At 31.9% G+C, this 13772-nt stretch overlaps 1 protein-coding gene across 1 annotated transcript in view; it reads left to right on the top strand.

The window, feature by feature from the left end:
* Nucleotides 1–3286: 3286 nt before the first annotated feature.
* Nucleotides 3287–13772, top strand: part of LOC148272702 (uncharacterized) — a 30496-nt gene continuing 20010 nt past the window's right edge. Inside the window, exons 1-2 of the mRNA XM_088239693.1 lie at nucleotides 3287–3618; nucleotides 3752–3900. Of these exons, the coding sequence (XP_088095819.1) occupies nucleotides 3536–3618; nucleotides 3752–3900 (232 nt within the window). The 5' untranslated portion in view covers nucleotides 3287–3535. The remainder of the gene's footprint in view (nucleotides 3619–3751; nucleotides 3901–13772) is intronic.

Below are 13772 nucleotides of genomic sequence, written 5' to 3'. Positions count from 1 at the left end.
GTGAAGAAAGAGTAATATGGCATTTTATCCTCTACCTTCTCCTACGTGGAAATAGCGTGATGATTTGTTTATTTGTTATGTTATATTAACGCAAATACAAATTAAATAAAAGTGGAAAGTTTCATAATTATACATATACGCGATTAAAATCAACATTAAACACTTATATTTTTTGCAATTCTCCGAAGTGATTTTGTAGCTGACGCGCTACCGACGAGTTAGCGGGTCCACCACTCTTCACGAGGTCGTCCCTTCCGCTGTTTGTAAGGCAGCGGAAACCGAAGAACGAAGCACACACTTAATTTCACTGGCGGCGGGAACCGAAGGGCGAAGCATAAGCACTGGTTCACTGCAGCGAAAAGCCGATTTGACTAGTAGTCCTGAAAAGGACTTTTAATTCCAAGAGAGCGCCGCGGTCGGGATCCGTAAGGTGAGAAGTCCAAAAGTCGAATCCAAGGGCAGGCGAAAGTTTTGTAGCGTAGTCGATATCAGCGGAGAGTAGAGCGGGAGATGATTCAAATACGAGTGATTGATAAAGACTGATTTATTTGACGGCGCTGCGTCCTTTAAAATATTATTATTCAATCAAATAATTACCAGGCAATGAAATATATCTATAAATTGAATAATAAATCCTAATTCTATAGGCCTCTGTATAACGAAAGCCACCCCCGAAGGTAACAAAATATAGTCTTTATTGGGGAGGCGGCATTTCGTGTTACATATACCGAGGTTTCTACACTATTTATCCAAGAGGCCCCAGGAAGTGCTTCTGAGTTTATACGACGTCCGTAACAGATTGATTGTAAACTTTGTCATCAAATTCACATCAGAGTTATGGTGCGCGAACCTATAGAAAAGCCTTATCACTATGTTTCATAGAACGCAAGTGATGTTGGTTTGTTGGTTAGCAACATATTGGTGGCCATTTTGTTTTGTTTGACAACATAAACATAACGGTTCGATCGGACGCTTTTGTAGCTGTGCTTAGCTTTATTTGTTAATAACTTAGATATTTACGTTATTATAAGTAAAAATCCACTATGGTGAATTGTAGTTTGTTTGGTTGCAGCAGTAGGAGCGTCAAATGTGTTAAAGGAGACGTCTGTTTTTAAATATTGTGATTTAAAGTATGTTTACTGTTGATGATGACAGTTATTGATTACGGGCAATATGTCGGGGCTGTACTAGGCATCCATATAAAGTTTGACTTTATATTGAGTAGAGGTCGATTCAAATTTTATTCGAAAATAGCAATGTTAAAGGCCTACCATGAGTACTAAATCAGTTTAAGATAAAAGGATACAAACTTGGGTACTAGCATCGGTTGTCTGAACTAAACTCTTGTCTGTCTGTGTTGTTCTTGTCCCATAGAAGGGAAGTGGTAAATTACAAATCTAAATAGTAGACTAACTCAAGAAAATCACGCGCCGACCATGCTCTAGGACCCGTTTCGTCTGCTTCTAAGGTCTGAGAGATTGTTAGGACGATTAGGGTCTTTGGATAGGATTGTTTATACTGTTGGTATTAGGATAATGGTTTTTGCGAGGAATTCAGTATTATGACGAGAAGTAATTTCGTCTGAGTTCGATAGGGATCATGTAAGGATCTGTGTAATGATTTTGCTAGTAGTTTAGATAAAGTCAGGACTCAGCAAAATATACAGACGCGATCAGCGAGAAGGATTAATTACCTTGGCCCAACCACTCACTTGAAGCTAGCTCAAAGAAACTTAACCTTCCTGGCTCCGAAATTTTTTAATCAACTTCCGGCAGCCATAAAAAACTCCACAAGTGCCAATGTATTTAAGAAAAATGTTTGCAATTTGGTTGTTGCACATTGATAGGGACGAGGTTGTCAATTTTTTTAAAGTTCGAGATTAGCAAAAAATTACAAATCTGCTTTCCTTCCATACTTTTTACATTTATTTGCTTTTTATATATTATATTGATAATTTTTATGTTTTTTTTTCATTATGTATTTTTGTTTAATTTAATTTAGTACGTACTATTATTTGGCATATGATTTATTGCTCCTATTTCTTATATTTCTTACTATAGTATTGAGTGAGTTTCTAGATTACATATCTCGATTATCATTTCAAGTATGCTTTTATGTATATATATATACTTTTTCTGTTGATTTAAATGATACTCTTATTTTTTTTTTTTTAATACTACTATATTTTACTATTATTTTGTTGATTTTATTGGTACCACTATTTTGTATATTTGACTATCTGTAATTCTCAATTTGTATAATTTTATATTTTAAAAATTATTTCTGACTATCTTTTTTGCATTGTATTCTTTGGAATTCGATTATTTATTACATTTACATTTTTTTTCTACATTGTTATTCTATGTCATAATAATTTGATCTTTTTAATTTTACTATGTATTTTTATTGTTATTTATTGTGGCTTAACACGGGCATAGATAGCCTAAAAAGCCTTAATAAGTTCATAAATATTTAATTTTGAAATTTTGAATGAATAAATAAATAAATAAATAAGTGTCTTGATAATTTGATGTTCCTCTGTGATTTGGTATAGATACGTATTGTTTTTTTCTGTAGCTTTCATGCATGTTGTATAGGGCAAATTATCCTAATGTTTCCCGTGTGTATTTGGGTTTTTGTGTCGTTGTTTAATTTGTTTGTATTACTACGTTCTTCTTCCTTCCCAAGACGGGATCTGAAGCGTGCGGCTGCGGCCTCAATTTGGAACTAACACTGTAGGTATTCCTTCACTGTCATACTGGGAAATTAGAAAAAGGTGGTTTGCTGACCATGTGTATTTGATTGATCACAATTTGACAATACTGCAGTGAGGGGTACAATGAAAGCTTTTAAAGTTTCTTTGTTTTGTTATTTTCACGGTTTGATTGTAGAAAAATATTAAATTTTCGCTTAATTAGTTTAAAAAAAAAATAGATATTGATATGCGAAACTGAAGAAAGACACGAGTCTTTATGAAAAGTACAGTTTTGGGAAAGGGGTGGATGCTTTCATTGTAATCAACCAGGATCTTTGAAAGTTGTACTCATGTATTATATGAAGTGGTTTTCGCATATATGACGTTATATAAATAAATTATCCTTCATAAGCATAAGAAAATTGGGATTTGGAATGAATGCAACAAAAAATAAATTGGATAGGTAAGTACGACCAAATAAGTTTTCAATGCCATAAAAAAATATACATTCAATTTGTACTATAGCAACATAATTTGTACACAACCTTTCTATTTTTTATCTATGTAAATCATAATGGAAAAGAGAAAAGTGGGGAGAGGAAGGTGATGTGATGAGGAAACCGTTGGTAACTGTGATTATTCGACTGATTTTAATAATTATATCCTTTCTCAACTAAGTTTTTAAAATATGCCATTAGCTTATGTGTTGTTAAAGTGTCAGTAATTTATAAAAATCCCCTTGTAACGATATCTGAAAATAGTGTTTGAAAGTTTCAATATGTACTAGTAAAAAAATAACAGTTTTTTTATGTGCCAAATGTCAAAAACAGAAATAGAACCATGATTAATTCGTTGGATTATAACGTCAAAGAGCTGGACATCATCGACGTCCAAGCTCTGGACTTGGAGGACGAGCAGACATGGTAAATAATAAATATTTTTGCTTGTTGTTTTGGTGTCATGTTTGTGTTCGCTCGACGTCAACCGTCAACAGTCGATTGTCTTTCTCCAAATACTTACTACTGACTGACTGCTAACTGGTCACCGTTGTTTCAGGTTACACGCTTGCTCCAGTTCTAGTTCCACTAGAGACGATATTGACATTAATAGGTGGATAAAGGAATGTAGTTGGTTCGATCAGGACACTATTGATTACAAGCAGAGCCTCGATCAGAATATATCTGTTCTGGAAAACATAGAATATGGTAAGATAAAAATCCTATATTGCATAGAATGCCCCCCCAGCATTTCTGCCAAACTGTGAGAGTGAAATGATGTTTTGAAACAAACTTAAAACCCACCTGTTCTTTAAATCATTTGAAAAATCCGTAGTATGTGAAGGCAAAATAAATGGTTCTACAAAAAACTTAAATTGTAAGTCAAATTTAAATAAATAATCATAGAATTAAAAAGTTCAGTGGTTTTATACATATTTTTTTATTTGTTAATAGACTTTTAAACCGAGGCTGTATCTTATTATCAGTGCTATGATTTTGAAGTTTTTTATTTCTGAAATTACTTCGCGTGTGACATCTCAAGTTCTCTTCCCCTTCTTCTCAGTCTGCTGATTGGTCCGTTGACTTACCGTAAACTGGAAATCTTTCACAACTCTCATACCACCGGTTGATTCATATGAACTAGTGACGTCATTTGCAGTAGTCAATTTTTATTTAAATAGTTTTTATTATTTTTTTCATACATTTACAAGAAACTTTGCCGCACAATTTAATGCTCTATTTTGACCGCACGTAAGAAAACATTTTTTGTATGCGGTTAAAGTTCCTCATGTAGATCTATATTTATTGCAACAGAGAGGGAAAACATTTTTGAGAAGAGAATATGGAAGTCTAGACATTTACAGGGCGTTTAAGCCATCACTGGCTGGTTCAAGTGGCCACTTTACACACTGTGACATTCACCACTCTGCCTTTGTTTAACACCCACATTTCCTCATCTCTTCTCGAGAGAAACCTACTCGAAACATTGTTGATCGATAGAATTACTTAAAAAAACTTCCTTCCTTTATATTAGGAAAATGCTACTCTATAATTTATCCATAATACACACCCTTTTTTTGTACCACAATCATAGAATTAAGAATAGTCTAGAAACCGCATACGCACATCAAACAGAAGGCGACTAAACTACTTTTAAAAGAGTAGTTTTATGTTTTGACCCATTTCTTTGTAAATGTCGCTCAGTATGCACTCCCGATTAGAATTCAACTATGCTGTGTTGTGTCATTTTAAAATGCACAAATACTGCTGGGATCTTGAAGAAACAGGATAGGATCACATTTCATGTGTAATTAGCAAATGCATGTGTAAGTAGCAAATGCATTATTTAAAAATTGAATCATTTTTCCATCTGTCAGATTGTCGAAGAAAACAAAATCGACATTTCGTTAGTGTTGCCAGGGTAAAAAATATTTTACCCTTCGTTGCTCATCTAATGAGAGAACGAACGAAAATTGAACCTCGGATTGAACAACGCCGTGTTGGACATTTCACCAATTTAAGATGATATGAAAATATCTGTTTTATGTGATATAAAATTTGTTTTTTATTATAAGTTCAAAGTTCATTAATTAAATTACTTTTATTAAATGACGCATTTCTTATCTACTCGGTTGTGTCAATCAATGTTTCCGCGTGTACAATAAATTTTAGAGAAATTAACAAATTGCTTTTTTTTTTACCTTACATTTGTGTTATGATTATATTTTTTCCCATTTATTTATTTATTTTAAAGAAACAAACAGTTGACAATTCAAATTGAATTTAATATTCCATAAAATCACTTTTCCCTAATACGCTTGAGGCAGGTATTTACCATATTACATAAATGGTGCTGTAACAGTTATCTGTAATAATAATAATATAAGTCTTTGTACTTTGTAAAAATGCACAGGCCTATTGCATATGAACAGGCCGGCTTCTCCTGAAGGGTTTTAAGTGGCTTCCTCTCCACATGAGCAAATGCTGAGAAGTTCCTGATTGGCCCTCTCTAGAATATCCTTCCTGATCCCAAAAACTTAGCTAAAATTTAATGTAATTTAACTACAGAAAAAGCCTGTTTTTGAAATATAAACCTCGTATAAGCAAGGTAAAAAATAATTCAACTCCTATGTATAAAAAAAAATTCTTTGTATTGAGCTTATGACACATATTTTACACACTTATATTTACTATTGTGTCTATGTTCAAACATCCAAACATGCGAAGCGTCTTACCACTACACCATGGGGACCGCTATTACCACTACTATCACTCCATTTCCCCGTAGAGGTAATAAAATGGATTATATAACAACATTTCTAACAAAATTTCCTAAAATCCAAGCATGTTACGTATTCCAATTATTAAGTGGTTTAAAGTGTATGCACTCGTATGCATTAATTATGTTTATAGTTTGTTGAATTGTTTAATTGTGTGGTGGGTGTTGCAAACTTTGGCAATGATTGTCTTTCTCTTTTTCCCTCTCTCCGGTGGCTCACGTGGGCAGCCTTCTGTCTCGTGTGGGAGAAGTCGATTGCTCCAATTTTTCATCTCAGTTCTTTTACCACCGCTTTCTTGTCCCCGTGACAAATGCAGAACATTATTTATGAAATGTAAAAGAGGTGCGTGTATTTATTCATTCGCAAATAATTTTATTTACATTATTATTGAATCTTTAGTCCCGACTCCGCGAGACTAAAGCCCTGCGTAGAGCTCGGACAAAAAATGTACTAAGGATCATTATCATTCCCTTTCCGCACCTAATGGTGCATAGGGCGCTGCATTGGTACACCAATCGCAGTGTATCTTGATCATTTTTGTTACATGACGGTAAGATGATCAGTCTTACGCTTCAGGTACCAGTCCAGGGACTATGAAATATTCTAGTGTAAAAACACCTTTTTAAATAAATATTTCATGTCAACCATGTCGGGAATCGAACCCGAGGCCTTTTGCACGGAGGCCGACGAGGATAATGTTAATATTTTGGGTATGCTCAAATATTTGCAGACCAGTAATAATTTCGAAAAATCTCACCCACATCAATAAAGGTTTAAATGGACAATTGAATTAAAGTGGATGTTTGAAAATGAAATGAATTGTGAAAGCTACACCGTGTGACAGTTCACTTAAACCAGCCAAAGACGAGTCGTGTAATTGCCTATTCTTCTATATCCCTTCTTAAAAAGAGTTTATCGATGATCGCGATACGCTGCGTTTTGTTTACCAATTCAGTGTCCTATTCGCCATCAGGTATGTTTAATAATATGATGATGATGATATTTGAAATTATTAGTTTTGAATCTTATTAAAGAATCAGAATAACCCGCTACGCTTATATTTTAAAGGTTTGTTTAGACAATAATAGGGAAGTTACGAAAAATACACCACAACACCCAGATTAGTTGAGGAAAACATATTTTTTTCTTGTGGGAATCGAACCCGCAATGTCAATTTATCAGTTAGCTGTCTAACCGACTGCGCCGCGGCACCGTTAATGCCGGCTATAGCCGTCAGTCCAAAGACATTGGTAGTGTAAAGACTTTTGTCCCTGTGAAGTTTCAGTTTGAAGTGATTGGATGGTAAGAGAAGATATTGGGTTATTTATTCTTATTCCGGAAAAAATTTTATATTGCCATTTTTGTGAAAATCACTTCAAGGGCGCTGCACAATAAACATCCCAACACATCTTGCAGCTACAGAGCGCATAGGCGGCTAGAAATCTAGCTCTATTTACATTTTACAAATAACGTGACTGGCGTGTTTTTAACAAAATTACAGATAAAATCTAGATTACGACATATCCTGCAGCTAAAGAGCGCATGGACAGTCAGAAATCTAGACCCTGTTTTGAAAAGTTGATATTTATTTCGGAAGAGTGTTAGTCAGCTTGCCCACCACATACCGCATCTGAGGACATAAATCTCCTTGGCGGTGCCCACATACACGGAAAAGTTGCTCATTGCCGAATGAGAAAAGCTGCCTGAAGGAGCTCTCTGTAATCTGGTAGCCTTAGCATCGTTGTGCTGAAAGAAGGTAATCCAGAAGCACGTAATATTTCGTTGAATTGAGGAAAGAGGGAAGTGAATTCTTCACTGATTGGGATTAAATTTATTGGACATGATCAATTTGCCGAAATGATTACAAAACTTTTTAAAAGTCTCGAAAGAAGAATTTTAGTTTGAAGTTTATATTGTGTCCCTATAAAAAACAGTCAGCAGCAAAAGTGTTCCAATAAGTGAGTCAAATAAGATTGGTTTCAAACCATCAACTATGGTCCGATCGGAAGTAAAAAATAAGAAAGTTCTGATATGTGTCCATATAAATGGATCGTATGAGAAAAAACTCTCCGCAAACTTGTTAAAAATGCAATTTTTTTTAGTTAAATACTTAGATGTTTTCATTAATTTTAACATTCAAAAGAATTTAAAAAGAAAAGTCTGTAAAATATAGTGTTTTAATTCTTTGTATGAGATCTTACTCCACTAAACAATGGTCCCGGCATCAACTGGACCGATAAATGATGTATTATATTTATGACTGACAAATGTAATTGGTTTAGTATTATATTGTGTGCACTCAGCTGTATTAATGACATAATTTGAGAGCAAATTACTTTATTTACAAACTGATTCCATAAAACACAATTTCACTAATAATTTATAGCTCGATAGAAAAATTATCTCACTCACTTCATAAGTAATCTGAATAAAACAACTTTTGAAATTTTTTGGATTATTTAGACAAAAAATATAAGTATACAATATTACTACTAAATACAATTTTTATGTAAATTTGATCCATACATTTACATTTCCATTACGTAAAAGGAAAAAAATAATTCTTGTGTACATAATGGGGAGTGACTTCTTACAATAATTTGTTTATTTTATTTTTAATATATTATATAAATTCCAAAAAACAAATAAACGGAGTTTTTAATCAGTGCTACACAAAAAGTATTATAAATATAACTTTTCACTTCTTTCTTAAACATGTTGAATTCCTGACTGCGCTTTTTATTTCCTTTGTTCATTTCATTAAAGAAAAATATTCCTTTGTAAGTATAATGATGTTGTGCTGTAGTTGTTTTTAATTTTGGAATTTGTTACCAGTTGTTCTAGGTCGCGAATTTACGTTTTGTGACATTGAAACACTACTATTTATGCTGTCTTTATGGATTTGAAGTAAACAATTCTTTTTAAATAACGATTTTATATCTAAAACCCCATTTTTTAAAAAAATAATTAGACAGTAGGAAAGTAGACGAGTAGAAGTATTAAAAAAAATGTATTTTTTTTAACTGGTAAAACATTTGTTTTAAAAGCCTCACCCCATCCGATTTTTCGTATTGTAATATGAATTGGGCTAATGCAAAGTAAATTGATTTAAATTTTTTGAAAGTTAATATATTTTGTAATCTAATAAATGCATATATAAGTTTTCTCATTTTATTTACAATATTATTTATTTGCACATTTCATTTTATATTTTTATCAATTAAATAAATATTTTATCCTATTTTTTTCAGTGATTTAGAGGCAATTATCATTATGAAACTGATATCATTCATTGCATTTTGTAGTGTGGATACAAATATTTAAAGGAGGTATAACTTGTTCTTTCAATGTAAAAGTGATGTAATATGTTCTTTCAGTGTTCAGAGACAAAATATTGTCATCGAACCATTCTTTTCATTTATTAACATCCATACTTGATTTCAAATTCACTTCGTCCCATGTTCAATTTAAAATGCTCGTTACTTTATCTTACTGTGTATTTCCTGGCCTTCCCCGGCTTTTAGATCCGGTTCTGCGTCATAAATTTGTTGCAACAGAGAGGGAAAACATTTTTGAGAAGGGATATGGAAGTCTAGGCATTTACAAGACTTATAACCACTTATGCCTAGACTTCCATATTCCCTTCTTAATAATGTTTTCCCTCTCTGTTGCAACAAATTTAGACTTTAACTTCCTAGGGAGGAAATTTGGCCTTTGCAAACATTTGGGCATACTTAAAATATAATACATTGTTAATCTGCACCATAAATTTATTTCTTCTATCATTGTCCATTCATTCCATTTCCATAAGCAATGTATCACCCTTTCTCTTTTTTTATAAATGGTTGTCTGAGAAGCGCATCCTAGAAAACTTGTTTTAAGTGCGGTAACAAATTTTTAAAATTGTATGTACTGTATTCATTGGAAACGTTGCAACACTTATTAATTAAAAACACAAAATTAATTTATATGATGCGATTATTGATTGTGACGAATTTTTATCAAGATTGCAATTAACAACTCTGAATGTTTCCAACATGATATATTTAGTGCTTTTATTTATTGATATACCATCAAAATAAGGGAATTTTTTTTTTCAATATTATGTGTATCGGATTATCATCGCTATGATTTTTTTTTGTAATTTAGAAATTACTCTTTCCGTGGTGTCACGAGTTTTCATCGGTGAGTTGTGCTGACATTTAAAAGTAGAACCCTATAGCGTCAAAATACACTAAACGTCGATCAAAATGGCTACCCGGATACCGAAACTCTATAACAACAACTCTGTAATGGATCGGTTGATTCATAAGAGCTTGTGACAGTTCAAAGGTATTTCATTTTTATTTGTTTTTTCATACGTTTTCAAGAAATTTTGCAGTACAATTGAATGCTCTAATTTTTGCCATGTGAAAAATAAATTATATCCAATTTACCATAGCACTAAACTACTTAATTGTAAAAAAATCTGCGACTTTTCTAAAATTGTTTTTTTTTTCAATCTTTATATATAATTCTTCTGCATGTGTGATGTCACTGAACTTCTCCTAAACAGCTTGACCGATTTACATGTGGTTTTCAGAAAAATGTAGATCTTTGCGCTGCGCGTGTTTGTAGATATTAACATTTTCAATCGAATCTGTAAAAAAAAAACTTAGAAGCATAAATCTTTTTTTTATCGACCTATTAGGGCGTATTTGACGAGAATGCATATTTGGAAAAAATGGGAGGATATTGTTTTTTTGTGTATAAAAAAAGTTTATTTTTGAATGTTTACAAACAACATTAACTTTTTATGGATTCCAATCAGATTCTTTCCGTACATTCCTTATAATTTCTTCCCATTTATTTCTTTTTAACTTAAATTGTTTGAATGTATGGTGAGAAAAAAACAATTTATTCCTCAATGTTGACTAATGTCAAGTTTTGACTTTTTGCCGAAATAAGAACCCAATAGCTTTCAACTACGCCATAAATTCTATAAATTTGGAGCGAATGACTGAAATGACCGATCTTGGTATTACATTCGATGGAAAATTAAACTTCATTAAACAAATACGGAGCATAACTCTGTCTATTTCTGTTGCCAACGATCAGAGATTTTGACTCAGTTTATGTAATGAAAATTTTATATATCGCTTTAGTACGTAGCCAACTTGAATATAACTCGGTTATATGGTCACCATATTATAAAGTACATATAAAAAATATCGAAAGAGTTCAACATAAATTTTTATGTTTTGTTCATTTTAAATTAGGTATTTCAGTTGAACATATTAATTACTCATACTTAAATAAATATTTAAATGTACAAACATTAGAAAATAGAAGAAAACTGAATGATTTGTTATTTTTATTTAAAATATTAAATTCAATACTTGATTGTTTCGAACTGTTACAACTAATTAACTTGCGAGTTCCGGGCCGGGTTACCCCATTTAATAAACTATTCTATGTAAATGTATCTACAACAAACTACAGTGCACACTGCACATTGCACACTCGCCTATAAGGAGAATTAATATATTTGCAAATAAATGCGCAAATGACGTAGATATATAAGTAAAACACTTTGTAAATTTACCACATATTGTATGTATTTTAGTTTAGTTTATATTTACACCCGAGGATGGGTAATACTGATTACCCGAAACGTGTTATAATGTATTAAACTCTTGTGTGGTAAATTTACAAAGTGTTTTATTTGGAATAAATTTAATATTAACTGACATTAAACACATGTTTGAAAATCGCAGTCATGAATAAAGTGCACCCCTGTTGGTGAGAAGAGCCGAGTTTGACATTTGCAAAAAGAATTCTATATTTGAAAATGAATTATTTTGTGTTTTGGAATTCAACCATAAACAAGAACCTAGGTACCTACTAAAATTCAATATTTGAATATTAATAATTTTTAGTTTTGAAATTCAATCTTAAACAAGTACTTAGGTACCTACTTATCAATGAAAAGTCTTTTTCTAAGGTTCAACGTTCGGGCAGAACAACACCTGTCGGGTCCGCTAGTATTTATATATATTTATTTTCATACTGTTATATTTCTTCTATAAATATTTTCTGTATTTTTTCTTTACCTTAATTTCTTATGTTTTTTTTAAAGGCTCTTTAATGTATATCCCACATTTAAAAATAACAAAAAATTTATTACTAAACTCACAGTTACTTATTTTCTTTTATTCAGGAAACATACAATACAATTACATGGTTTCAAAGTATACAAAATTAGAATTAACTATTGGACCAGTGAAGTTTCCATATTATATTAGTTATGATTCCATCTAAATGTACAAACCAGTTACCTCCTCACTATGCCTATACCCGTATAGTAGTACTGTAGTACCGTAGCACCGTACTACGGTAGTTGTATGAATGTCATGAACTCATACTATGATTTATTTTCCTTACTACTGTGCACTTTTGTAAACAGGTTTTTCTTGTAGATTTTTTTTGCCTCAAAAGTTGTTTAGTTTCTTTGTGGGGAAGTATCACCATTAAAGATTATCACTTCGACTTATTAACACCATTTGATATTTATTTTGCAATACTTACCCACCTTTAGTTTCAAACATTGTTGCATTATGCGTCCAGTTCCCGTTTGACAAAAAATATTTCTTTTAAATACACATTTTAAATTTTTCAGAATTCTCAATTCTAACTTTTAAATATTACGTAGGTACATGAAACCGTATAACATCATGTTTGCAGGATAAGTTGACTGTACAGAGTTACTTGGTTTAATAAACAAATGTCTAAATAAGTCAATACCGCGTATGAGTAAAAAAAAATGTTTTTTTTAATAGGACAAGCCGCACTGATTGGTATAAATACATTGAATTAAACACTTTGTTTTAAGACCACTTGAGTTTATTTGAATGCAACGCTAGTTTCGTAAAGCGCAGATCTTTCTAATAACACCACCTGCATGGAAAGTTATGTGCTTTCCGAAATCAGTAGTGCTTCAAAATAAACTCGAGTGGTCTTAAAATATAAATAACTTGATCGGTATATTTGAATTTCAACATATATCATATAATATCTGCACCTCAGAGGATTAAGCACAGTAGTCCACTTTTTGCCCTTTTGAAGTTAAAAATGCAGAAATTACCGCAATAAGCTATTTTATACGTTAATAAAATACCAAAGTTCACTTTCATTGTAAAAATGTCTTTTTGAAATGAAAATCTGAAGTCCACTTCGTTTTAATGCAAAAAACATCAGTAGTCGCAGATACACTATTTTGATATGTACTCTTATTGTTTGAAAAAAACATTATTTTACCCTGAAAGTTCTTTATAGGTTAAGATTTGGTTCAAAAGTTTTGATGTTTTGAAAATTGCACAATCATAAAATCTTTTTTCTCGAACATTTCGTTCAACTTGACTCCCGCGGCTTACCCTACAAGGTACATAATATATATAATGAAGACAAAATATTTGGTGGAGATTTTAATTTGTTGATATTGACATCAGACAACAACACCACCTTAAAAAAAGCGAGAACAATTGCGGGACAGTCAATGATTTACCTGACTAATTGAAAAATCATATTGGAGGCAAATTTCAAATCAACATTAAAAAGCACACAATGACTATACTAACCAGACAAGACATAACATGGCCAGTCCTTATAACATGTTTATTATAACCCTAATTATTTTTAAAAATTAAATTGAATTTTAAAATATTATTTAAAGAAAAAACTATTTGTTTTTCTGATTTTGTTTTATTAATTCCAACCACTTCTGTAATAATCTTGTAAATACAGAGAAAATGGTAACTGTTT

The sequence above is a fragment of the Micrasema longulum genome, unplaced genomic scaffold (assembly GCF_059751315.1).
Source record: "Micrasema longulum isolate JH-2025_06_02 unplaced genomic scaffold, ASM5975131v1 h1tg002224l, whole genome shotgun sequence".
In the NCBI taxonomy this organism is placed as follows: Eukaryota; Metazoa; Arthropoda; class Insecta; order Trichoptera; family Brachycentridae; genus Micrasema; species Micrasema longulum.
Note: the sequence above shows the minus strand (reverse complement) of the source record. Positions and strands in the feature narration are given on the sequence as shown.